Here is a 27,221-nt window from a genome sequence, read left to right as displayed (position 1 = left end):
TGGAATCTTGAATCTTGTATACAAGGAAAAACCTAGTTCTTGATATGACTATGCAGTTAGTTATTATTATCTAATTTTGAGTCAACTCTAAAACTTTGATTTACACTATGTATGTCTTTTCATATTCTACAAGATTTAATTGTGACTCCACAGTTCAAATGCTGTAAATTATGTATACCTGTAGTATTGCAGGAAAGACATACAGGAACACTTGTTGGTTTATGAACACATCCTATATAAAACAGATCATTTGAACATGCTTAGAGCTGTTTTGCAATAAAATGTTAGAAAAACTTCAATGAAAACATTTAAAAGTGAAATATTGATGTAAAACTCAAATTTATTAACCTACAAAGTATTTCTACACAAACAATTATTCTATTTAACAATTCACTTCTTAAAACTGTACAACTGACTTAATGCATGATTTTACTACCATCATCATCTATCAAATTTTCAGGATCAACTGTTTGGGCTTGCATTTATAAATATATATATATATATATTTTTCCAATTTTCCCCCACAACTGTTGGTGATACAAACACCTGAAAGTTATTTTTTAATGTTTCCATTGCTTTCAACAACAGTTTGTACAGGATTTTACATATTTGGTTTCTTGATATACATTCCTTGTGTGAAATATATTAATTCTTAAACAATACATGAGGGAAAGTGAAATAATGGACATCTGAAGACATCCCCTCCATCCCATACGTTGGTGTATTTCTGCCCTAAGGCAATTCAGTATTCCAGATTTTGTAGCATTGTACACAATGGTTAGTTAAATCTACTTCCAAATTACTGCAATATATCAACTGAACTGGTTGCTGAAGACATGTGCACAAGAAAAAGTCAAGTACCAGTTTTGGTCTACCAGAGATGTGTACAATGGGTTGGGTTGGGATGTGGGAATCCTCTAAGCATGAGCTGCTTCCTTCTCCTTCTTCTTGTCCTTCTTTTTCTTAAGAAAACTTGGTGTGCGAAGCCCCTTCTTCTTCTTCTTCTTTTCCTTGGACATAGAGTCATCAGTAAGAGATGTGTCCTTCGTTGGAGACTCTTGCTGTGAAATAAAATACAAGTCTCATTAATCAATTTCAATCTATTGCCCCAGGTTTCCCTTGCAGAAGACCCACAGTTCCTGAGTAACCAGCAACAGCCTCCAGATTGGTCTATATGACACTCAAGGAAAAAAATAGTGTTATTGTCCGAGTTCAGCTAAGGTGGGGCAGTACAAGATGTATTCAAAGATGGTGGCATTTGAGGCAGTTTGGCTCTGTGTCTAGACCTATTCTGAGTTAGTTTTATCTTACTGTTTAATAGTGACTTGAATGTAGTCATGCTAGTGTGGTTCTTGCTGCTTTTGGGAGGAATTTCTTTGGGACTCGTGTCCACTGGGGTTTGATGGTGAAGGGTGTTTGGTGGTCAGTCTTGGACTGCTTGTTTTTTTTTTTTTTTTTTTTTTTTTTTTTTTTTATAAAAAAAAAATTTGTGGTGGTGGTGCAGGTAGAAGGTTACTGTAAACATTTGAATAGTATAATGCTGGTGGATTTCGCCCCAACCCTTCCCATCCCCACCTGCATCAAGTTGGCTGACCTTGCATGATATAAAGAGATGGGTGGGTAGTGTTGAGAGTTCTTGCATGGAACAGTGTATCATCATTTTCACATGATGTGGAAATGGGATGGCTTTTGCTTTGAGTGCACAGTAGTTGTGAATTTTATTTTGAGGTCCTGCAACTCTTCACCTCCTCCCCTTACTTAAAAAAGGTAGCAGAATCTTGTAGCAAGATTTGGGGACTGGAAAAAGAACCAACTGCTACCCCACCACCTCAGGAATTGCTCCCACATGAGTTCCCACGGTTATGACAAAGACTGTGACTGACAGCATATTCAGTCACTATCTCTCCCACCCCAGGCCTCAACTAACCACCATGACAACCAATAATGGTGTGTGACTGTGGGGATCATGATCTCTGGAAGCCCTTAGTCAAAACCCTCATGGCAGGTGGTGTAGGCTCCGTGATCGCCCTGTGAGAGGATGGGGAGTAACCTAACTTGGAAGCAACATATATAACTAAGTAGCCCTATATATATATAGACCCCCTCCCCCCCATCTAACCAAGCTGGGGTGTCACCCACAGCAAGGTCACCCATTATTTGGTAAAAATAATGACAATGATGATAAAGGAGGAAATAACAGCCCTTCCCTCTATTGTCCTCCTAACCCACCCTGCAACACCTACCAGTGAGTGAAGAGGTCCAGCCCCCAAAACACAAGAACAATCTACAATGGTAACACCAAAGTAACTACTCATCCACCATTGTTGGCATAGACCCAAGCACCACAATCAATAACTACAAACCCAATCCCACTAAAAGATATTACATTCCCAAATAACAAAATAAAAGGGAGATGGACAAACATACAGATCCTCTCTTTTTCATCATATCCAAAAACCATTATATTTACACTACCTCTTTGCTGCTGTGGGAAAGGGTGCTGTGCTGTGCCTCATTATCATCACCATTCGCTACAGTCTCCCCTGAAATGGACAAGCTATTTAATAATGTTTCTTGTACTGCTTCAAAAAATATCCAAAGTATGATGTCCAAGACCTGAAAATATAAACCTTACAGAGTATCTAGTTAAAAATTCCAAATAATTTTAAACAAAACCTATTTTAATATTACTGTGAGCAATGTTTATTCATATACTGGTTAGCATAAAGCAATAGAAATATACTGTACATACTTTAATCATGGGGTTAATCAAATTATATAACATGTATTCAAAACATAACAAATTTTCATAAATTGCAATCTTGTTAGTACAAAGCTTAATCCAAAGGGAATATGCTGCTATAACCATAAATACCCATTTTAATAAGTTAAGCCAACCACCTCTGAAATAAGGAAATATACACATGATTTAAGAGAGCGTCAGTAATTTCAAGTGACAAACTATTATACAAATTCAATATACAAGCATATTGCAATGTCTTAAGTTAATCTGCTTTCATATTTAGGTATTTGCTGTATGTAGTTACTGGTACTTACATAAAAAAATAATCTTAAGAGTACAAAACTTCAGTTATGGTAGCTAGTTTTCCAGGGTCAATACACTAGTTATTACCTAATTTATTGAGTTTAGTCTCTACAACTAAGGTTTTTTTCACCGAGGTCCTCAAAACCTTCAAGTCTTACCTATCTATATACCAAGGACCTCTTCCTCTTTGTAAGGGACGTAGCCAGCCAAGGCATGCACACCCACCCATTTCACTTTCATCCATCATCCATTTGTTTCCCTCTCCAAGTACATTTTACAATTTCTCAGGCTTAAATTGCCCCATCCAGCATTTTTTATACATCTAATGTCTGATTTAAGAATAACAGAACTGCACTCGGAAACCAAAATCCTTCTCATTGTATACATGAAAATGATACAGTAAAGCCCTCAACCACACTCACCCATCTAATTACATCATACAAGCACAAGATGGGGAGAGAGAGGATATATAAACTATTACTACTACTTAAATAACACATGTATCATACAATACATCCGCACAAAAACATTCACACCCAGATCACTAAACAAGCTCTTCAAGACAGACCACCAAACTCAACATTTCACCAAATCCTACCTGACATCAGTCCCATAGAAAAATCCTTCTCAAAAGAAACAAGTCCCACACTAGCATACTTGCATTCAAGACACTATCCCGCTCTTAAGTTCATGCCAGCACAGAATAGGCCTGGCCACAGAATTAAACTGCCCTAGATACAGCCATCACACATAATATAATGCCTTACACTATTCCTAGGTTGTGAAAAGCCTACACAGTTCTTTTCCTCCTCTCTTCTAATTCCTACATATTCATTTCTAGTTCTCTTGGGTTTTCTTTTCTTTTTGTTTTTTCCCACCTCTTCCATGCTTTATTTTTTTTTCTTTTGCTTTGCAGCCTCACACCATTTCATGTAATTCTCTCCCACTCATTTTTGGCACTTTTTTCCATCTTTGCATTACAAATTCCCAGAAAGTTCCTCCACTTTTTGTAAACTACTGGTTGCCACTCTTTGAGTTCTACTTCCCTCCCCCCCTTCTTTTCATAAAGAACTCAAACCACACCGCTGCAAGATGTACAAATCTGGGGCAACCCCCAACAACACTTCTTCACCCATAGAGTGCAGTGCTGTTCATGTGTCCATTCAACAATTTGTATCGTTTGTGTAAAATGACTATATATTCTTACATATATACTACAAGGCCTTTCCCCCTTATGATGGGGAAGGCTGTGTCATAGCATACACCCACCCAGTGGCAGATCCATATTTGGGGGGGGGGGGGATTTGGACTAACCTAAATTTTGTAAGTGTAGCTGATGCTTGGGGGGGGGGGGGCTAACCTAATTTTTTTTAAATTCAATTAGTGATAAAAATATAAGATGGAGGATGATATAGACAAAAATATAGTGAACTAACAAAGAGAAGACTAGATACAAGCAGGGTTGATTTGCTGTTAGGTATAAGACAAAAATATAGTGATAAAAATATAAGATGGAGGATGATAAAGATAGACAAAAATATAGTGAACCAACAAAGAGAAGACTAGATACAAGCAGGGTTGAATCGTCGTTCGGTGTCAGACAAAAATATAGTGAACAAGACTAGATGTAAGCAGGGTTCAATCACCATTATGTGTAATCCCCCAAAAAAGTTGCAACATGGAAACTCCACAGAGGAATCAGAGGTATGAAAATATTGCTTTTTCAGGGTTTACAAAAGAAAGTGGAATACTAGGTAGAGGTATAGATTTGGAAAGGGATACAAGGTATAAAAATATTCTAAGATATCAGGTGATTACAGAACTAATACATAAAATTATAAATCTGAAAGCAGAATACAGGGCAATGTATAGAGAAGTGAGTGTTGAAAAAACGAAATGCTGAAACAGGGAGTTTAATGATCTAAAAAAGGAATTATAGTCAAAAGTGAGAACAAAAGAATGAAAAATGAAGGTACTAACAAAAATGAGGCTTTGAAAAAAAGGTAAAAGAAGAAATACAAGCAGTGACTGAGAAAGTTGGAGAAACCAAAAAAGAATCTTCAAGAAATCAAAAATCAATGGAAAGTAGAATAAGAATGTTTTTTTACAGAAATAGTACAAAAGGAAGAAAATGCAAAAGAAACAGTCATTAAAGTAATTAAAGAAAAAGAAAATTGGGTCTGAGACACAGTTGATAAAAGTTAGTAGTTTATGGTATTACAGAAAAACACAATGTAGCCTGATATTTGAGAAAAAGAGGAGAAAGAAACAGCAAAATAAATTCTGAGAGAGATACAAGAGGGGCAACAAATGGAAAAGGAAACAGAGGAAGTGCATAGAATGGTACTATACTCTTAAGAAAAAATAGACCACTAAATATCAAACTAAGGTCTCAAATGATAGTGAAAGTACTAACAAAAAAAGACAAAATTGAAAAAGGTGAAAATTAAAGAATATATGGATAAAAAATGAAATGAGCTATAAAGAAAAAGAGGGAAAAGACACTAAGAAATGAAGCAAATGGAAAAAAAGATAAGAAAAGAGATTGAAATGAACAAGTTTTTTGGGAGAGGCTGAGAAAATGTTAAAAATGGTAAAAAAAAAAAAAAAAAAAAAAAAATAATAATAATAATAATAATAATAATGTATACCAACATAGATAGCATGATTTCAGGACCAAATGAATTAAACAACTATCTGGCAGAAGAGGAACCATACATGTAAAAAAAAAAAAAAAAAAAAAAAAAAAAAAGGGGGGGGGGCCTTTGGTATATGCATGTACCGGTATATATGTGTGAACCTATGTTAATCATTTTTCCCCTATACTAACTGCTTACTTTATTTTTTCTTACTTCTACATAAATTGCCAATTTTTCATTATTTCTATACAATTTACAAAGATTTTCACTGATTTTTAACAAAAGTGGAAAGCACATTAGTGTTGGTGCCTATCAAGTACATGATATAGCAACTTGTACACTGATTATAATAATTTTAATGTTAGTAGATCAATATACAATAACTATGGTTTACAGTACTTTCCCAAGATACGGAGGGTTTGTCAAATTATAAACTAATATAAAGTGTGCGATAGAGAACCTCACCCCTGCCGAGGAACCGAGAAACTTGACGGGAAGAATAGTAAGCATATCAGAACAAAAAGTCATTAATATCATAATACAATTTCATACATATTGGGAAATATGAATGAGAATATGCAATTGAATTTTTAGGAAATGTCCCAGTCAACAAGAATTTGATCTTATTCATTTGTTTCATCAGATAAACTGCAGTTGTAGTCATGACAGCAGTCCAAATTTACATCAAGGCAGAATATTACTTACCTTTACGGTTGAAGGAGTGAGCACGACGTTGGAGAGCCGAGTGTTTCTCCATCGCTTCTGTGCATTGCAACATCAATAACATGCAGTAAATATTAGTAGAACATGCTATCATACAAAAGGTGATACAGTATTTACAGGTTAATATTCTAATGATGAGATTTTAACCTAGGAGTTAAAAAAAATAAAATAAAAAATAAAATAAAATATCTCTAATGAGCAAAATATCTATAAACAAGTTTGTAAGTTTATAATGCAGAGAGTAATACAGAATTAAATAAACAAATGAAATATTTAAGGCTGTTAATTTTTCAAGAGTGCATGGATACTACATTACATCCATAAGAAGGCTGGCAAGCATTACAGTACCTTCCTTCCTATAGTAGGCAGACTTGGATCGTTCCAATGGAGGAGTTGGTACTTTGCTGGTTTCTCTTTCTTCTGTTGGGGTTAGGCATGCCATGTTAGCTCCCCATCAATCAGGAGGGATCAACAATCACAGTGCAGGCATTAGTAAAAAATGATACTTCAAAAAAGGAAAAATAAAGTAGAAAAAAGGTGAGAGGAAAAGCTACATATAAAATTCCATAACCATTAATTTTCTATTTGTTGTTGGTTAGCTTTTAGTGTATGTAGTTGTGTCACTGGAGATACATAGGAAATTGGCCACCCACTTGGGCTCCTACCAGAGGTCCTACAACTTGGATATTTTATGGTTATGTCAGTGTTCCACCAGTGCTAAACAGTCTGTGAATATCTTGTATCACTTTCCACTACATTTTCAAATGCACCACATAAATACATGATTCAAATATGTTACCCATCTTAGCTCAGGACCCCATACTGTTCTACTACCCAATGCTATCTTAAGTCCCTTGTTTGACTTCCCAGAGCTAAACTTTATATTTCTCCCTCTGACATCCAACACATGTGTTTAACTCAAGCTAGTCTCACAAACGTGGTGCCTACTATTGATTGATTAGAACCGGTCTGTTTAGCTTGGTGGATAATGATCAAATCTTGTTAGGTTCCAGGATAACCAGAACTCATGTTAGGGTTGGGTGGGGATAGATTGTGTTGTTGTTGTCATTCATGGCTGGAATGGGGTTTTCCCACAACTCCTTTAGAGTGTACACATTGTTGTTGGCATGCATGATTGTGTACAATGTAGTCTTTCATAACATGTTGTATAGTATGGGGTGAAGTGTTACATCCTGGGCAGTTGTCTGCAATGCTGTCATCCAGCCTCTTCTAGTAGCTTAGAAAGGCTGGATGGTGACTGCATTGCAGTCTAACCAGGACTCTCCTTTCTGGGGAGAGAGGATTCTGAGGGATGGATATCAGGGGGTCTGGCATACAGCATTGTATGTTTGTTTTGTATGTTTGTTGATGGACCAATGAGCTATATATTAAAGATATGCTTCTGGGGGCTGGTGTCTAATGGTTGTGAAGGGAGAAAAGAGAGTATGTGTGTGGTATAGGTATTTGGGTGTTGTTTTGATGTTTCTTGGCATGTGTGGGTGTTCTGCTATGTAATGTAGTGGGTGTGCTGTGTTTGTGTGGCTCCCATGTCAAGGTGGTCCTTGACTTTGAGGACTTCTGTTTCATGGTATCAGATTGTGTTGTGTTTTGTGCTGTAGTAGTGTTCTGGGGTCTGTTTGAAGTGGCTTTAGGTTGGTGAGTACTCTCTTATGTACTATGATGGGTGCTGTGGGTTTTGTTTGGTATTTTGTATTGTGTGTTGTGCATACCATCTATTTGCACATGCCTTCACTTCAAGTGTCCACATGTAGGTGATCAATGGTTGTTGTTTGTATTTGTTACCATAGCCTTGTTATGTAAGACCTGTAATGTGCAATGTCAGTCTAACACTAGGAAATTTTAGTTTTAATAACTACTGAAAATCAAACTACACATTGACCTCATGCAAGAATAATGCATGCAAACTCTGATTTTTTTTATAACAAGAAAATAATAAAATAAAATAATGTGACCACAAAAAGCAGAGAAAATACATATTAAGAAGCAAGCAAATCAATGAGGGCCACATTTGCAGAGCCACAAACTACATGCTGCAGTTTAACTGGTATTACCAAGTTGAATAGTCAGTCAATTGTTTCATTGCCACAGATCTCTCTTGCAGGAGATCCACAACCTTCAGGTGACCAGAAACATCAATCAGATTGGCCCAAAAGCCATTCAAGGAAGATATATTGTGTTGTTGTCTGGGTATGGTTTGGGTGGAGCAGTGCAAGATAAAGTGTTCTGTGTCTTCTGTGTGATGGTTCCATATGGGATAGTTTGTTTCTGTGGCCAGGCTTATTCTAGGATGATACTGTTTTGTTACTGAATAGCAACCTGAGCACAGTTGTGGAAGTGTAGTTCTTACTTCTCTCGGGAGGGATATTTCTGTGGGACTTTTGTCTGAAGGGGCTTTGATAGAGTAGAATGTTCAGTGCTTTGTCTTGAAGTGCTTGCTTTCTGCTCCAAGTGTGAATGTGTTTTTGTAAGGATGTATTTACCTAGTTGTATTTTACGGGAAGGGGAGCTATGCTCGTGGGGTCCCGTCTTCATATCTCATTTTATCTAAACTATTTTTAAATTCATGTATTGTTTTTGCACACACCACTTTCTCATCTAACTTGTTCCAACTGTCTATTACTCTGTGAGGAAAGCTGTTCTTTTTCAAATATCTTCTATAGCTGTCTTTTTTTATTTTCTTTCCGTGTCCTCTTGTATTTCTGTCATCCCATTTTATCAGATTCTCTCTATCAGTTATTTCCATGCCTTTCATGATTCTGTAAATAACAATCAAATCTCCTCTCTCTCTTCTTTGCTCTAGTGTCTGTAGTTCAATGTGTTGTGTGGTGCATGTGGAAAGTTATACACATTTAAATTCCTAAAGATGGAACTATATTGTTCCAAGCAATTCCATTTCCTTATGAGAATCTTCACTAAAAACAAAGTTTTCTGGGGGTACATTGGTGAAAATACACCTATAACAGAACAAATATATACATACATATCTTGATTTTCCATTCATCTTGGACAATATGCATTATTTACAATCAGTATGTTATTAATACAAAAATAAATGGGTACTTCTGTAATCCAACAGATTCCTCCCTCCAGCTGTCATTTCATACAAAATTAATCTGAAAGTCATGAAAATTTTATTCTAATTCTTAGTTTGTTTTCATTTAGTACAGAGCTGGGTTAATACACCAACACCACACAGTTATATTACAATAAAATCATTTAACCCTTTTGCTGCATTTTACAACTTTGATATTCCAGCAACCACCATGCCATTTCACCCAGCTGAGGGAAACCCTTCCACATCAAGAAGGTCAAACACATCCGAAGCCAATTCTGGTTCACACTTTTGGAGAATTTTACAACTGTAGTATCTTTCACATTCCATGAGACAAGTGTACTGGGAATGAACCAGCTGCATGGCTGGAAAAGGTGCAATCTTTGCATGGTTTAAGCACCAAGGTGTGAAAGGGATACCTAAGGTAGGAGTGAGCAGAGGTAAGGATTCTCTTTTCCTATGCATAACCACCTCATGTGCCTCATGAATGCCTCATGAATGATTGAATTGGGGGTCAGGATTGGGGTTCTAGCTGCAGCTGGGCAACTTTACTTCGCTAAAGGAAACCAATTTCACAGCAAAAGGGTTAAGATGCAACAAATCTCAGTATGACTCCATTAATCCCAGAGGCACTGTGAGTAGCAGCAATCATCTATGGTTAAAGGAGTAACTACTAGGGAGCCTTCGAGGAAAAATGGGTGATAGTGCCCCAGATCTTACTCGACCGTGAAGCAGCTTTCAACATCTTCTGCAGTCCTCGTGTTAGGGAGTTGCTACGTGTATTGAGCTGTCCCCCTGGGCTAGTGGAGGTAGGAGAGGAGGGCAAAGTATGTGCACCTGATGATATAACTCCCTTTGCTGGGGTAGACTCATGATCTGGAGGGGCTTGAGGTTGTTCCACCTCCTCCTCCTCCTCTTTGGGGCTGAGGGAACCATCTGGTAGGGTTGGTTAGGTGAGTAAGGGTACAACAATCACAAACAACACTAACCACACTGAAATACCTGACTGAGCTCGGTTACTCAACCAAAATGTTAACATAAAATGTTCCTAAAAAAGGGAAATATACAAGTTCAGTTCAATTAGTTTTAACCCCTTCCATACGGTGCCGCACACGTAGGCGTCATGGACTTAGATCTCGGTGGCAGCAGCCAATGCCAGCCGTACGACGTGTCGTAATAATACTCGCATCATAAAATATAGTCTCCGCTTATATCGATCGTTCTCTCTTCACCCGTGAATTTTGATAACCATAGAAAATGCGATTACAAAAGAATTAGAAAGAATGTCATTATGGAGGGGCGACTACAATAAATATAATCAAGACGCCGATATGGCAGCCTCGCGAATACACTCGCTCCCCATGACGCCTACGTGTGCGGCACCGTATGGAAGGGGTTAAGTAATATGAGCAAGTATTTTTCCATACTTGTACATTTCCACTACATGGTCAGACATGTTGCATTGTCCTCGTTTTGTTTAACACATTACAGTAAACCCTCATTATCGACGGACTTTTTATGGACAGTTTCGGTTATCGACAGGTGGCATTTTGGCATGCTATGCCACTGCTGTAAATATAGTCGTTTTTCAATTTCTTAAATATATTTCCAATAAGCATGGTAAATCACGTTGCATATAACAATAGAATACCCATCTATATACTAAGAGCTTTTCCTCCTTATATGGGAGGTAGCCAAGTCAAAAGGCCACCCATTTCACTCCTACCCACCATCCTTTCCTCCCATTCATCTTAGCTTATTGTGGATGATGGGTCATCCCTGTATCCCACCCACTGCCTTGGGTCAGATATAGAATATAAAACTTTAAACTTAATACATAAACATTGAAACCAGCTGATACTTATCAAGTGAAAATGGATATCAAATGATACCCATGGTATCAAACCCCCGCCGATAACGAGGGACTACTGTACACACACACACACACCACAAAATGCATGGCCTCTTATAAAAGCCTCACTGGAATCTAGATTTAATTGTTTAGTAAAGGTGTGGCTGCTGTTCTTGAAGGATGAGCCACCTAATGACACTGCTAGTACAACACTGAAATGTTCTTAGTTTGGGGTTTCCACATCAGTAGTTCAGTTTCATCCACAATTACCTCTCGATGGCAAAGTTCTCATGGTGGCCTGAACCCTCCTAGGAGGACCCAGGGGAACACCAGGACTCATTTGGCTTGTCTGCATTGGCTTGGGAATGTTGTTGGGTTTGGGTGGAACAGCAGGCTTTTGACGCACGATATGCTCACCATCTATTGGACACAGCAACATTATATTCTTCACATGTCAGTAATGCAACCTTTCATACTGTTGCATAATATATGATTTCATCTGTAATGTTCACTAAACTATAAAACTCAAGTTCGGGGGATATCTACCCACCTAAATCAGCACACCTCTATTACATGAAACTTAACTTCAAAACAATGCCTGAAATTCATCGTTCTTACCAGCATTAAAAATAAATATATATATATATATATATATATATATATATATATATATATATATATATATATATATATATATATACATACATATAGTGGAAAAAAATGTTAAAGGCACATAAAATAAATTATCTAAAACTTAACATTTAAAATTTCTGTTTTGTCCTGCAAAACTTTATAATTTCTCTATCACACTAATTATTAACAAAATTACAAAAATGCAGTCCCAAAGCCAATAGTTATCATATTAAGACAATCCTTGACTTATTCAAACCAACAAAGACTTGTTCACAAGACAAAAACAGTGGCAATTTGTTCTGGAAAAAAATTGCAGTCAAAGCACAAAGGACTAAGGCAAAGACAAAACAACAGTCTGGCACATCTTGATACAACCACAGCTAGGGGTAGTGCTTGGGTCCACAGAAGCACTAGACAGCAGACACTAATAAAATCATAGGCAAGGACATTGTCCTTCTGGAAGCATGTAACGACATCCTACTCTTCTCCTGTTATTCGGGCATAAAAGAAACCCAAACCCATCGACTGATTAATGGTGTTATGCTACACACATGCACTGACCGTCACTGATGACCACTGATTGTGCTTTGCTTGCTCTTGGCGCCTGTTTGGTTTCCACCTTCAATACACGTGCAGAAGAGGCTGGATGGAGCAAGGTTTGACATCAGCTTCAATGTCTTCTCTAACCATTTTGACAAGTTTTAGTGGTAACAACTGTTTTTACATCAAACAGCATGGAAACTAATGAAAGTAGCTAGGCTTATAGCAGTCTACTAAACAAACTTTTTAATTTGAAATACAAAAATAAAAACATTTTACCTGGATTGCATTGTGCATTCATATCTACAACTACAACCATGTGCATACACGCATAGTAAAAATCAACATGACAAACTTGAAGGAGATGGGGTTTTGTTTTGAAGTGGAAAAAAAAAATCTTATCAAGAAACTATTTTCAGATTGTAAGATTAGGATTCATCTTTGATTTTATAAAGCTGGAAAAGGGACAATTAAAGATTGTGGCACAAAGCTATTTGCTACATAAGTCATGTATGACCCTGTCATTTTAGTTCACATCTGGCTATCATTAAGCTGACAACTACAATGCCTACAACACAACACACACATACACACCAGCTTGCTGGTTCATTGGTATCACCCAACGTTGCAAAGCATCACAGCACTGCAAGCCAGGACCCCAGCACTGGTGGGCAAGGAGTTTTATGTGTGTGTGTAAGGTCACAGCAGTAACCAGAAATTGGGCCATATACAAGCACTGAGCTCTCATCCAGGAGGTCAAATGCTGTGGATCATGAGTCCATAACATGGTCCAAGACCATGATGAATCACACATGCATGCACATCCAATGAAATTAAAAATTTAAGTTGCAAGCCATAAAAAAATGAAGTAATCTGCAAGTCTTGGAAGTTAGGAGGAAAAGAAAAGTCTAAAAACAAAGATGTAACCGAGTATGAAAGTGCAGACATAGGAACTTACTGGCTAAGGACAAAAATTAAACAAAAATGGAAGAGAAATAGCAAAATTCCAGGACAATTTTCAATTGAAGTGTGAAGTAAAAATTATGGGAAAGACAAGCGTGAAATAGCAAGGGAAATACTACAAGAAAACTAAAAGTAGCCTATGCTGATGTAGACTGTTTAGTATCAGCCCAATTGGATATAATGAATTACTTGATGGAAAATTAACATATTTTGTGCTTAGTAGAGACCAAGCTCCCAATAATGTTTATCTCCAGCAAAGGAATAACAGATACACCATCTGGAGAAAAGACTGAATATAAAATGGGTGCCGAGGTGAAGGTTGTGAGAAAGGGCATAATGGTGGAAGAAGTAAACCATTTTAGGGCTGAATAGAAGAGACCTCATGGTTGCATATGCCCCTGAAACTAAATATATTATTGGACATAAAATAGGGAGAAGTCCCTGTGGGACACTTCAACTGAAATAAGGTCAATTAGAAGTAAGAAGCATGTGACAAGGCATATTCCTAGGACAACACCCTTTTAAATATGGCAATAGAGAACACAATGTCCCAAAGATTGAAAGGTGACTATGGTAAGGGGGAATGAAATGCCCATGAGGTTGGAATTGCTACTGATAAAAGATCCAGTGGCTCTTTGTAATATTTGCCCTATAGGAGAAAATGACAATTGGATTTCAATTGGCAGACAGTGAAATGGAGCCAAGAATTAATCACACAGGAAAGAGACTCAATTTTGGGTAGGCAGGATTCTCAGGGTTAAAGAAATTCCTTGAAGAAGACAGACTGGAAGAATTCATGAATACCATTGAAATTATCACGGGTATGAGGAAATAACTCTTGCACTTACAACTTACAAGTGAACAAACATATATTAAAGATTAGTGCAACAAGTAGATGCAAGACTGGTTCAATAAAATACGAGATAGAGAGTGTGAGAAAGGGGGAGGGGTTTGATTTGGGGAAAATGGAGAAAGAACCAGTAGAACAAAGAAGTTTACATATGAGCTACATCTGACTACACAAGAATCCACAAGGAGGGAAGAAATTTTGAAAGAGGTATTATAGACAAATGAAAAGATAAAGCAAAATAGTTCTACAGGTTCATCAATGGGAAATTAAAGAACAGGGAAATCAAATAAAATCAATAATGGGTGGAGAGGTTTCTGAGAAGCAAATATAATGAAAGTTTCCAATATGTATTCACAAAGGAGAGCAATTCTTTTTTGAGGAAGGCAAGGTGGGCAATAATTTGGCTTTAGAAAATATATATGTAGAAGTGAGGGAAGCGCACAATCTTTCAGGGTCATTGCATGTGAGAAAAGCTTTTGTAGCAACAGGATCTCAAACAGGATACTTGAAGAATGTAGGGAAAAACTGGTGGACAAAATTCACAGCCTCACTCTGTACTCACTAAAAAAAATAATAGTGCCACAGGATTGGACAAGAGTTAATGTGGTACCAATTAAATGTGAAAGTATGACGACAGTGCTCAATTACAAGCTAGTGACCAGTAAAGTGGTTTAATCATGTCAAAGGATTGTGAAAGAGTGGGTCACATCTTAAAAAAATTAACATTTTGAAAGAGTCTGTTGACTTAAATCTGGGTCATGTGTGTCAAACATTTAAGCTTTAACTTGAGAGTGATTGAGGTGTTGCAAGAGAAGTGCTGGATGAAGAAGGCTTTTGATAAAGTATCTCAGTAATTTTTGTGGAAACAGTAGCATATTGGGGGATTGCGAGGTAAACTACTCAAATGAATGAAAATTTTTTTGAAGGGAAGGTACATGTGGACAGTAGTAAAGGATAAGATGACAGGATGGAAAACAGTGATCAGAGGAGTTCCACAAGGTTCAATGCTAGCACTAATAATGTGCAGATGATACAAAGATCATGAGAATAGTGTTGCCTGTCACAAAAAGACAAGGAACCAGGAATGAAAACTTAATTTCAATAAAAAAATATACAAAGTGTTAGATTTGGGCACTAGCTCAAATTTCTTGAGAAATTAATCCATTACAATGGCAAAAGAAAAGAAGTATCTAAAGTGGTGATGAAAGCCAACCCCCCATTACAAAGATATATTGGTAAGATTGTGGGAGATATGGACTGTTGCAGAGCATTAAGGTGGTTTTTCATTGCAGATGAAGATCTGATGAAAATCTCTACAAAACACTAATCCAACAAAAACTGGAATATGCTTCAGTGGCATATTCCCCACATAGAGTGAAAGATAGAGAGGATACAAGTCAGTAACCAACTGGTTCCCAGCCTGAAAAACTGAAGAGAAAGATAAGACTTGATCACTGTTCAGGTTGCTAATGGGGGGCAGACTTCATTGACAGATTTGACATGGCAGTAACTCATGCTCATTCATAAAGTCTGAAAATGCCTGGCTGTATCTTCCAGTAACACCAGCATTAGCAAACCGAGTTTCACCATCCACAACCAACTGCCTGATGCCATCCTTAGCCAACCATCTGAGACAGCACATGGTTCTGTTATTTTCATATTTTGGCCTTCTCTATTATCAGTGGGCTTATCACATGTTTTCCTCCTGAACACTGTACCACATTTTTTTTTCTTTTTTCTTTTTTTTCTTTTATCATGGAAGAGCTCACACTCAACCCTTCCAATGATGTATTTCTTGAAACACCAGCTTCTAATTTTATAAATAATTCATGATTTCTTTAAGTAGAAAGCACCTTTTGAGATCACTTCATTATGACAGAAGAGTTTTGTTCACTTGTAGAAACACAAAATGGTTCACCATGAGTTCACCACACTTTCAAGGGTTGCTGCACACAACACACTATTTGTAACACTCTCATCATCTCACCCATGACCACAATAAGTAGGGAGTGAGCCTTACGGGAGGAGTAAAGTATGTGAGGTTATGGTGAAAAAATGGATGATAACAGAGGGTGCCCTTGGAGTGGGACTATTTCTTAAAATTACAGAAAAATTATGTTTGCTGAAAGAGTAAACTTTTACTACATATATGAACAAGTAAATGAATAAATAAATTAATGAATATCCACATTTCCCATTGGTCACTCTTGCAAATTTATATGGACCAATGACATTTATCTGCTTATGGTGGTTCTGGATGATGGATGGAGGAGAAGCAGCTTACATTCAAAACCCATCAACCCCTTCACTGTCCAATACACCAGAGACAAGAGTACAAAGTTCCTTTCCAGAGAGGTCTATGGTAAGCCCCAAGGACTATAGCCAGCTGCTGGGGTGCTGATGGATTTTCACTTGGTGAAACAAGACAACACATACATACATATTCATATATGAAAAGATGAGGTACGAGTAGTTTGGAAAACGATAAAGAGAATGTAAGGCACCTGGATTGGATGGGTGTTATGTGGAGTGTCTAAAGTAGGGAGGTAGAGTATTAGTGGACTGGCTAGTGAGATTGTTTAATGTGTCTATGGGAGGGTAGAGTGCCAGAGGACTAGAGGAGTGCCTGTTTAGTTCCATTTTACATGGAAAAGGGGACAAATGTAATTATAGTAGTTTTAGAGGGATCAGTTTCTTGAGTGTAGTTGGGAAATCCTATTGAAGGGTTTTAATTTAGAGGATTTGGAGTGGAACAGAGGGAGTAATTGGTGAGGAACAGTGTGGGTTTAGAAGAGGTAGGGGTTACATGGATCAGATTTTTGTGGTAAGGCAGATATGTGAGAAAGCTTTACCAAAAGATAAGGATTTTTTGGGGGGTCCTATGGATTTGGAAAAGGCTTCTGACAAGGTAGACAGGAGGGCACTGTGGGAGGTTTTGCTGATATATGGGATTTGGGGAAAGCTGTTGAAGGCAGTCAGGAGTCTTAACAGTCAATGAGTGGTTTGAGTAAAGGTGGGGTTGCATCAGGGATGTGTCTCACCATGGCTGCTCAATTTGTACACAGATGGGGTGTTATGGAAAGTAAATGCAAAGGTAACAGGCAGAGGACTGGAAATGGTTTGAAAATGGGGAAAAGTTGGAGGCAAGCCATTTGTTGTTTGCTGATGACAGTGCACTTGTGGCAGGGTCAAAGAGGGGATTTAGGCAGTTAGTGACAGAGTTTGGGAAGGGATGTGATAATCCACCTCCCTCTCTCATTCTTATCTTGGCTCCTCCTGGATGATGGGTCATCCCTGCATCTTGCACACCACCCCTTGTAAGGGGGAAAAAGCCGCTGGTATATGTATAGTATATATTGACAGACTTCAATGAAACTTGGTCAAGATGACTACAATGATGAGCATGACTTTCAGGAAAAGAAAAAAAGGTGTCTGAAGCAAACTGACATCCTTAACCTCTTCACTCCGGGGCACATTGCACGTCTGGCAGCATTAGCTGCCCGACGTGCAATGTTGCGTCATAATAATAGCATTATAAAAAATAAAGTCAGTGCTCAATCGTTCGTTCTCTTTCACCCGTGTATTTTGATAACCATAGAAAATTGATGAAGCCAGTTTAGATAGAATGGAAATTATGTAGGTACGACTACAATAAATATAATCAAGATGCCGACGTCGGCATCATCGAGTACCCACTTGCTCCTCATGCCGCCTACGTAGGCGTCACCGTATGGAAGTGGTTAAGGGAGAGAGGCCTGAGGAAGTGGATAGCTTCAGGTATTTGGGGTTGCATGTATCAGGAAAGGGAGGAGTAAAGGTGGAGGTAAAGTGTAGATTAAGAAAAGCAAGTAAACATCTGGAGGTAAATTGTTGTTTGAGAGAAGCATGTAAATGTCTTGGGGGGATTAAAAAGTGTCATGAGAAATGAGCACCTAGGAGTAGATTCAAAGAGGATTATATGAAGGGGTGATTGTGCTGATATCTATAGAGTGGAAACTTGGAATTCAAGAGAAACAGAGAGGAAAAGTTTAAATGTGATTGAGATGAAATGCCTGAGAAGTATGGTAGGGGTTACACTTAAAAGGTTGGATTGAGAAATGATGTGGAGAGCTGGGGTGGAAAAGGAGATGACAGATGGGACTGATGAAAGAGTGAGTATTGAGATGGTTTGGACACATGGAAAGAATGAGAAGAAATATTAGTAAAAGAGGTGTGGAAGGCAGAGGTGGATGTAGTGAACTTGGGGATGACCAAGGAGGAAACGAATGGATGGGGTGAAAGGTGTTTTAAGCAAGGAAAGGAGAATGGCTGTGTATTGATGATACTGCGATGCAAGGAAGGGAGGGGGTAGGGGATGGGAGGGTGGGAGAAATAGTTATGTGTGAATGATATTTTGATGCAGCCCAAAGGAATTTCTCTGTGTCCTCATTTTTTTGCATGAGGTAATGGAGGGGGGGGGGCACCAATTAAGTGAAGCAGCCATGCTGTGGATGTACTGTGTCTTGCTGCACTGTTTCTGGCCCAGAGCAATGGGTGGGACATAGGGATGACCCATCATCCGTGAGGAGCTAAGATGATAGGAAAGTGTGGTGGATGGGAGTGGAATGGGTGGGAATGAAATTGGTGAGAATAGTTATGTGCCTTTTGACTAGGCTACCTCCCTTACAATGGAAAATATATATATATTATATATATATATATATATATATATATATATATATATATATATGTATTTACCTAGTTGTGTTTTACAGGAAGGGGAGCTATGCTCGTGGGGTCCCGTCTTCATATCTCATTTTATCTAAACTATTTTTAAATTCATGTATTATTTTTGCACACACCACTTTCTCATCTAACTTGTTCCAACTGTTTATTGCTCTGTGAGGAAAGCTGTTCTTTTTCAAGTCTCTTCTATAGCTGTCTTTTTTTATTTTCTTTCCGTGTCCTCTTGTATTTCTGTCATCCCATTTTATCAGATTCTCTCAATCAGTAATTTCTATGCCTTTCATGATTCTGTAAATAGCTATCAAATCTCCTCTCTCTCTTCTTTGCTCTAGTGTCTGTAGTTCAAGTTTTTCTAGTCTCTCTTCATGTGATAGTTTTGAGAGTGTTGGTGCCAATTTTGTAATTGCTCTTTGTATTCTTTCAAGTTTTTTATACATTTTTTTGTACTTGGTGACCATATCGTTGCTGCATATTCCAATCTTGGTCTTATCAGGGTGATTAGGATTTTCTTCACCATTTCTTCATCCAGGTATGTAAATGCAACTTTGATTGTTCTTATCAAATTATAAGTTTCTCCAAAAATCTTATTTATATGTTTCTCAGGTGACATATTATCCATAACAATGACTCCCAGGTCCTTCTCATTTTCTACTTTTTTTATTCCTTCTCCCAATTTATATGCTCCTGTTATTCTGTTTTTGCTTTTTCCAAATTCCATTATACTACACTTTTTTGTATTGAACTCCATCTCCCACTTCCTACTCCATTCCTGTACTATATTTAGATCTCTCTGTAGTGATTCACAATCTTCTTCAGTTTTCACTCTTTTCAGTAGTTTTGCATCATCTGCAAAGAAGCTCATATAGCTTTCTATTCCTTCATCCATATCATTAATATATATAGCAAACATTATTGGGGCCAGAACTGTTCCCTGCGGAACACCGCTTATTACTTCATCCCATTTTGAGTGCTGGTTTCATATCACTACTCTCATTTTTCTTTCTTGCAAAAAGTCTTCCATCCAATTTAGTAGTTTTCCCTGTATTCCTCCTTCAGTTTCTAATTTCTTAAGCAACTTATGTGGAACTTTGTCAAAAGCTTTCTTTAGGTCTAGAAATGCACAGTCCGCCCATCCATCTCTTTCTTGTATTATATCTATTAGCCTTGAATAGAAACATATTAAATTGGTGATGCATGATCGTCCTTGTCTGAATCCAAATTGCCTTGGATTTAACACTTTGTTTTTTTCTAAATATTTTACCCATCTACTTTTGATAATTCTTTCACAAAGTTTTGCTATTGTACTTGTTAGAGAGACTGGTCTATAGTTTGTAGGTTCTTCTTTATTTCCTCCTTTATATATAGGTACTATATTTGCTTTTTTCCAATCTTCTGGAACTTTTCCTTCTTTCAAGGAACTGTTTAGTATGCTATGTATTTTGTCTGCCAGTTCATTCCTGCATTCTTTCAGAATCCAGTTTGCTATATCATCTGGTCCATGCGATTTTCTGACATCAAGATTACTCAAGTGTGTCAATATTTCATTCTTTGTTACTTCTATTTCTTCCATGGGGGGACTTTCTCTTTCCATTCAATCTCTTCAGGTTGTATGTTCTCCCTTGTAAACACTGATTTAAAATGTTTGTTCATAATTTCCGCCATTTCCATTTCCTCAGTGTATTCAACTCCCTCTTGTCTTAATTTCTCCAAGTCAAGTCTTGTTTGTTTTTCAGTTTATTGTTTACAAATCTGTAGAATAGTTTTGGTTGATCTTTACGCTTTTCTATGATATCTTTTTCATATTTTCTCTTTTCCTCTCTGCACGTTTGTACATATTCATTTCTATAACCGGTATATATTTTCCATTTTTCAGGTCTTCTGTCTTTTTTCCATCTGGTCCAGGCTTTGTCTCTTTTGTCTTTTAACTCCATACAACTTTTGTTGTACCAGTATTTTACATATTCTTTTTCTTGTTTTTGTCTTGGGACATACTTTTCCACTCCTTTTTTGTAAATTTTTGTCAAAATATTCCACTTCTCTTCCACTGTTGTTTCTTCTTTGTATATTTCTTCCCAGTTTTCTTGTTGAAAGAATTCTCTTATTTTATCAAAGTTTGTTTTTTCATACATCATTCTTCCTTTTCTATATTGCTCATTTCTTTTCATATATTTTTCTTCATTAAGTTCCAGTTCAATCAATATGTGGTCACTTTTACTTATTGGTGTTTTATATTCAATCTTGTCCACTATTCTAGGTTCAGATGTAATTATTAAGTCTAGTCTCGATGGTTCTTCTTCATTTCTATACCTGGTGTTCTCCTGTATCCATTGTGTCATTGTATGGTCAGTAATCATCTCAAGTAGAGCGTTTCCCCATGAGCCGTCTCCACCCTTTACTGTCATTTCTTCCCAGCAGATTTCTTTGCAATTAAAGTCGCCCATTCTAACTATTCTTCCTCCATCTTCCATTATTTTATTTAATGTTATTTTTGTGTCCTCTAACATACTTTTATGTTCACTCTCTTCCCATGAGGCTGTTTTCGGAGGCACATAATTTATCACAAATTTTCTGCTCTTCTTATCTCTGTCTTCCACTTCTATCATAATCATCTCTACTGTATTCTTTCCATATATGACACCCTTCACGTTTATATCCTTCTTAGTCAGGAACATAACTCCACCCCCTTGCTTTTTCTCTCTGTTTTTAATCCAATAATTATATGCATCATGTCCTACACTGTTGGGTGGTAGTGGGCCTTTTAATTTTGTTTCTACAATTCCCATTATGTCCGGTTCTTTTTCTTTCAAATAATCATTCAGCTCATTCAATCCTGTTATTAATCCATCTATATTTGTGTAAGACACTCTTAGTTTTCTGTCACTTCCATTGTGTTCTCTGTTTCCCTTTTGTTTTCCTCTTGTATGTCGAACTGCCTTAGTTTCATATTCACTACTCTCCAATAGAATCTCTCTTTCTCTGACTCCATTCTGCTCGTTTTTTTTCTTAGCTTCAAGTCTTTTCTGCTTTTCTTCCTCTCTTTCCTCTTTATTCATTTCCCTTTTTATATTGTTCACTTGTTGCTAGTTTCCCTGTTTTGGATAATATATTCTCTGCCGTCGTTTGTGACCTGAATTTAATCTTAATTGGTCTGGTCTTATCTGTACTATACTTTCCGAGCCTGAATTTTTCCTCAATTTCCTTCATAATTTCTGGTTCATCTTCCTGAACTAATTTTAGTAAACTGCTTACTTTTTCATTTTCCTCATTGGTTCTTGAGGTTCTATCTGGGTTATGTTTCTCTTCCATTCCTAATATAATTATACATTTCTTTTTGTCAGCTAAGTCTCTTACTATATTTTCCTTCTGTCTCATCACTTTAATAACTGAGTCTTCAGTTTGTTCTCTCATTTGCTGTTTAATTATATCAGTAAATGCAACTTTACTGTTTTCTTTTATCGACTTCCATCCCTCTCTGTTTTCTTTACTATTCCTCTTCAATTCCTCATTCTCCACCTTTTCTTCTTTTAACTGTCTTTTCAGGTTTTCTATTTCATCAGTTAAGTTTTTGTTCGCCTTCTCTAGTTCTTCCAATTTTTCAACCCTTTGTAGAATATTGTTAACATGACCGAACCTACGCTCCAAGTCCTCGATCATCTTATCGACCTTCTATTCTAGTCTTGTCAGTCGGGGGGGGTTTGTGTCCCCCCTCCCTCTTTAAATCCCTGGAAAATATTCTCATCACTTTCTACTGTGTTGCTCTTCTCTATACTTCTAATCTTTACATTTTTATTAGACATTTCATCGTCGCTCAGCTGATCGGGGGGCCTTTTGTTTACCTTTCGCCTGTCTGCCTGGGCCAAGTCTACTCCTTCCTCATTTCCTTCCATTTCCCTCAGCAATCCCTCCCCTTCTCCTCTTTCCCTACTTTCCTACTACCCCACGAGCAATTTCCCCCACCCTGTAAATACAATAGGCACTTCTCTTTGCGTTGGGATCCACAAAACTTCAATTTTCTTCAGAACGTCTTCTAAGCCGTCTGTTCGTTGAAGTGTGTGTGTGTGTGTGTGTACACATTCAAAATAATAGGTGTACAAGGAAAGTTATTGAAATGGATGAAAAAATTCTTGAACGGGAGAAAAATGAAGGTGCTACTTAGAGACAAAAATTCAACCTGGGAAGAAATGATAAGTGTAGTCCCACAAGGTTCTGTATTGGTTCCAATAATGTTTGCCATATATATAAATGATATGGATGAAGGTGTGGAATGTTATATGAATTTCTTTGCAGGTGATGCAAAACTACTAAAGAAAGTACAGAGGAAGACTGTGAATCACTACAGAAAGACCTGGATAAAGTCTGGGAATGGAGTCAAAAGTGGGAAGTGCACTTCAACATCATGAAATAGTGTAATGGAGTTTGGAAAAAATAAAAATAGAATATCAGGGCAATATAAAATTGGTACAAAGGAAGTGAAAAAAGTTAACTCAGAAAGGGACCTAGGAGTAATTATCAGCAAAGACATGTCAACAGACAAGTATATCAACAAAATAGTCAGAGAAACCTCAATTTACTAAGATCAATGAAAGTGGCCTTTGACTACCTGGATGAGGAAATGGTAAATAAATATTAGTCACACTGACAAGACCAAGATTGGAGTACACTGTGACACTATGAACACCCAGTACAAAAAAGAATATAAAGAAATTAGAAAGAATCCAAAGAGCAACAACAAAGATGGCACCAACATTCTAAATTGATATACAAACAAAGCCTGTCCAAACTCGAACTACTAACCCTGGCACAAAGAGGAGAAAGAGGAGATCTACTGGCCATTAACAGAATTATGAAAGGGATGGAAGTCCTCGACAGAGAAGATTTATTAAAGTGGGATAACAGAAAAACAAAAGGACATGAAAAGAAACTCAAAAAGATAGTTATAGAAGGGATCTGAAAAAAAAGTTTCCCACACAGAGTAGTAGATATCTGGAACAAATTGGATGAGGCAACAGGGTGTGCAAAAACTATACAAGAATTTAAGAACAAACTAGATGATGAAAGATACAAAGACGGATCACTACGAGGTTAGCTCTCTTCCCTTATAATAAAACTAGGTAAATGCACACAAACCTAGATGGTGATATAACCCAAGCTCAATCAATATACAAGTTAAAATATAAATATAACAATTGGAAATCAAGGATATAGATTCATTGGAATTGTACATGAATTTGTGGCTAGGTAAGATAAAAATTGGAGATTGGGTGACAGGACCCAACAATCCTTGCTCCTTTCCTACATAATACAATTTGGTAAATACACACATATGTATATAATTCATATGTATTCCTTGTATCACTAATAATAATCATACATTAAAGGACAGAAGATAGCTAGAACTGAGAGAATATTACCTTCATCCTCTGAAGCTGGGCTTGTGGGTGCTGTTGTGTTAATGTTTGTATCTTGTGCTGCATCATCAACAACATCTACTGTGGCCACTTCAGGGGTGATATTCATCTTCTCTATTTCGATTTCTTCAACTGTTTTTTTTAAAGAAAAAAAAAAAAAAGAAAAAAAAAAAAATCAATAAAATCTAAAATAACTTTTTTACAAGCATATAACTACAAAGTAATGTTGTAACACATTCGTAAGATTCAACAAGAACCCACTGTGTTGGATAAGAAGAAATGAAATAGATGATATCCATATATTTTGATCAAGGACTGTGATCCTCTTCAGTGGTATTCCACTGAAGAGGATCACAGTCCGTGATCAAAATATATGGATATCTATTTCATTTCTTCTTATCCAACACAGTGGGTTCCTGTTGAATTACAAGCATATATATATATATATATATATATATATATATATATATATATATATATATATAGATAGATATAACCAAGGGGTCCTTTCTCCCTTACAGCAAACCCAGTCAATGCATATACCCATCATACTATACTCATCCCACACCTGCCCATAAACCCATTTGTTCTCCTATCCTAAATCCCTGTGAATGAATCATGATACCTAATGAAACTGGAACTGTACATGAACTTGAGGGTTGGTATGATAAATTGGAGAGTAGGAGACAACTGTATACAGTGAGACCTCTCATTAAGGACATTAATTAGCTGTGTTTGCGGTGTTTTTGCTGTGTTTTCGGTGTTTTGGAGTGTTTTTGGGTGGGATAGTGATTGCACGCACTAAACAACAGCACCAAAAACACAGCTAATTAACATCTCTTAATGAGAGGTCTCACTGTACTACAATTAGGTAAATACCTATCCTCCTCAGGGCAGGGGCAATAACAAGACAAAGCACCTCCACAGCAGGGCCAGATAGCCACCACTGTTGGTCTTCCATGGTAAATCCCCATGTCCCCCACCCCTTCATCCACTCAAGAAATATACAAAGCAGACATGAAAATATCCCTTTGAGCCACATTATTCCTCATCCATTTACAACCACTCTCCATTCAATCCTAACTTTTTTTCCTCTTGCATTCAATGCCACCTTTCACTCTCCTGTTCTTGGTCTTTCGTCCATCTACTGCTTTTCACATTTTTTATTTTTACCTTATTTTATTCTATTTCATACTTTTTTATAGTTTTTGCGCATTCCTTCTATATGCCCGAACCATCACAATAAACTATAGAACACAAAGCATTACATCAGGATGCACTAAAACCATCCCGAGAGAAAATATGTACAAAGACACCAATATTCCCCCATAGACCACCATATGAAAATGTAAGTTACACAGTTCTATGCAAGAGCCTTCCACCTTCTCTCCATCACACAAGTACAAAACTGGGGGAGAGAGGGAGGGAGGGAGAGAAACAGTGGCAGTATACCACTCAAACATCTACCATAACCTATCACCTACACCACACATCATATACCTACAAATATACATACACAATCAGTTACCATTACAAGCACTTAAGACTGACCACCAAACTCCTCCAGGCATTTGTTCTCTGGAAAAATATCTTCCTGGATGCAAAAACCAAGCTAGCACAATTATATTCAGGTTACCAACCAAATATCAGCGGTGACATTACTCACTCCAGACAACTATAATAATAATAATAATAATGATAATAATAATTAGAAAAAAAAAAAATGTATATACAGTAGGCCTTCAACATTCACGAGTTCCACTTTCACATGGTTCACACATATGCGAGTTTTCAGCAGCACAAACATTTACCAAAAATCACACAAAAAAATAAAGCAGCCTATCGCTGCATCACTACCCTCCCTCCCTCATCCCCCCCCCCACTGTCAGCCCACCAGTGCGCCACCACAATTCGCGCGAAACAATAACAAAGCAGCCCATCACCTCGTCACTACCCTCCCCACCAGTCTGCCACTCTGTCTCAGTCATTGTCTTGTTTGTCCAGGTGGCAATTTGATCAGCTTGAAGTGATTGCTATAACTTTGTGTGTGTTTGTGTGTCCTCCAGTTCATGTGTGTGTGTGGTGAACTATGGCCCCCAAGTGAGCAGCAACCTCTTGTGACAAGTCTACTCTGAAAAGATTAAAGTAATGAATTTGGGGAAGGTGAAGTTGTTAGACAAGTGTAGGGCGGGTAATATGAGCAATTCTGTGGGTACTCAGGATAAATTTGATAAAAAAAAATTATCTTCTGTCTTTTCAGAACCATTTGAAGGATTTAATACCAGTTGAGTGCAACAGATAGCTGATTAGTGGGTGTGAGAGCTATAGAGCACACCTGAAAAAGTTACCAAAGGTATGAAATTCTATATACATACATACATACATATATATATATATATATATATATATATATATATATATATATATATAATCCACCATGCTTCAAAAGCCATGCTTCCTTCTACTGCATGGTTAACTGAATACCGACTGGTAGGCAGAACTTCAAGAGACAGAGAGGGAGGGGGAGAGAGAGGGGAGGGAGACAGAGAGGGTAGAGGAGAGGAGAGGAGAGGTGAGAGAGGGGAGGGGAGAGGAGAGATGAGAGAGAATCTCATTAAGCATTATAGGTCTATGCAGAATGGAAGCTTCATACACTACAAGCAGATTTTGTAAGCAGAAACTAAAAAATTTAATGAGACTAATCAATAAAATACTGTTATATCTGTTCAAGAGATACAAACAGAAGCTAAAGAAAGTTGGTAGATTCAC

The 27,221-nt window shown here is 37.3% G+C and overlaps 1 protein-coding gene across 17 annotated transcripts in view; it reads right to left on the bottom strand.

Annotated features, from left to right (window-relative positions):
- The window catches only part of hts (adducin 1-like protein hts), a 232,531-nt gene that overhangs the window by 672 nt on the left and 204,638 nt on the right, over nt 1-27,221 (bottom strand). For 5 of the 17 annotated variants that reach the window (XM_076208402.1, XM_076208407.1, XM_076208404.1 and 2 more), the window contains 5 exons: nt 24,456-24,584; nt 12,528-12,608; nt 10,202-10,417; nt 2,476-2,543; nt 862-1,061 (listed from right to left, as the gene is read on the bottom strand). In XM_076208402.1, the coding sequence (XP_076064517.1) occupies nt 918-1,061; nt 2,476-2,543; nt 10,202-10,417; nt 12,528-12,608; nt 24,456-24,584 (638 nt within the window). In that variant the 3' untranslated portion in view covers nt 862-917. Of the gene's footprint in view, nt 1-861; nt 1,062-2,475; nt 2,544-6,390; nt 6,448-6,756; nt 6,829-10,201; nt 10,418-11,603; nt 11,754-12,527; nt 12,609-24,455; nt 24,585-27,221 lie in introns of all 17 variants that reach the window. The other 12 variants (XM_076208410.1, XM_076208413.1, XM_076208406.1 and 9 more) reach the window with 6 other exon arrangements.

This window comes from Oratosquilla oratoria, chromosome 25 (assembly GCF_046742065.1).
Source record: "Oratosquilla oratoria isolate Oo_2021 chromosome 25, ASM4674206v1, whole genome shotgun sequence".
Lineage (NCBI taxonomy): Eukaryota > Metazoa > Arthropoda > Malacostraca > Stomatopoda > Squillidae > Oratosquilla > Oratosquilla oratoria.
Note: the sequence above shows the minus strand (reverse complement) of the source record. Positions and strands in the feature narration are given on the sequence as shown.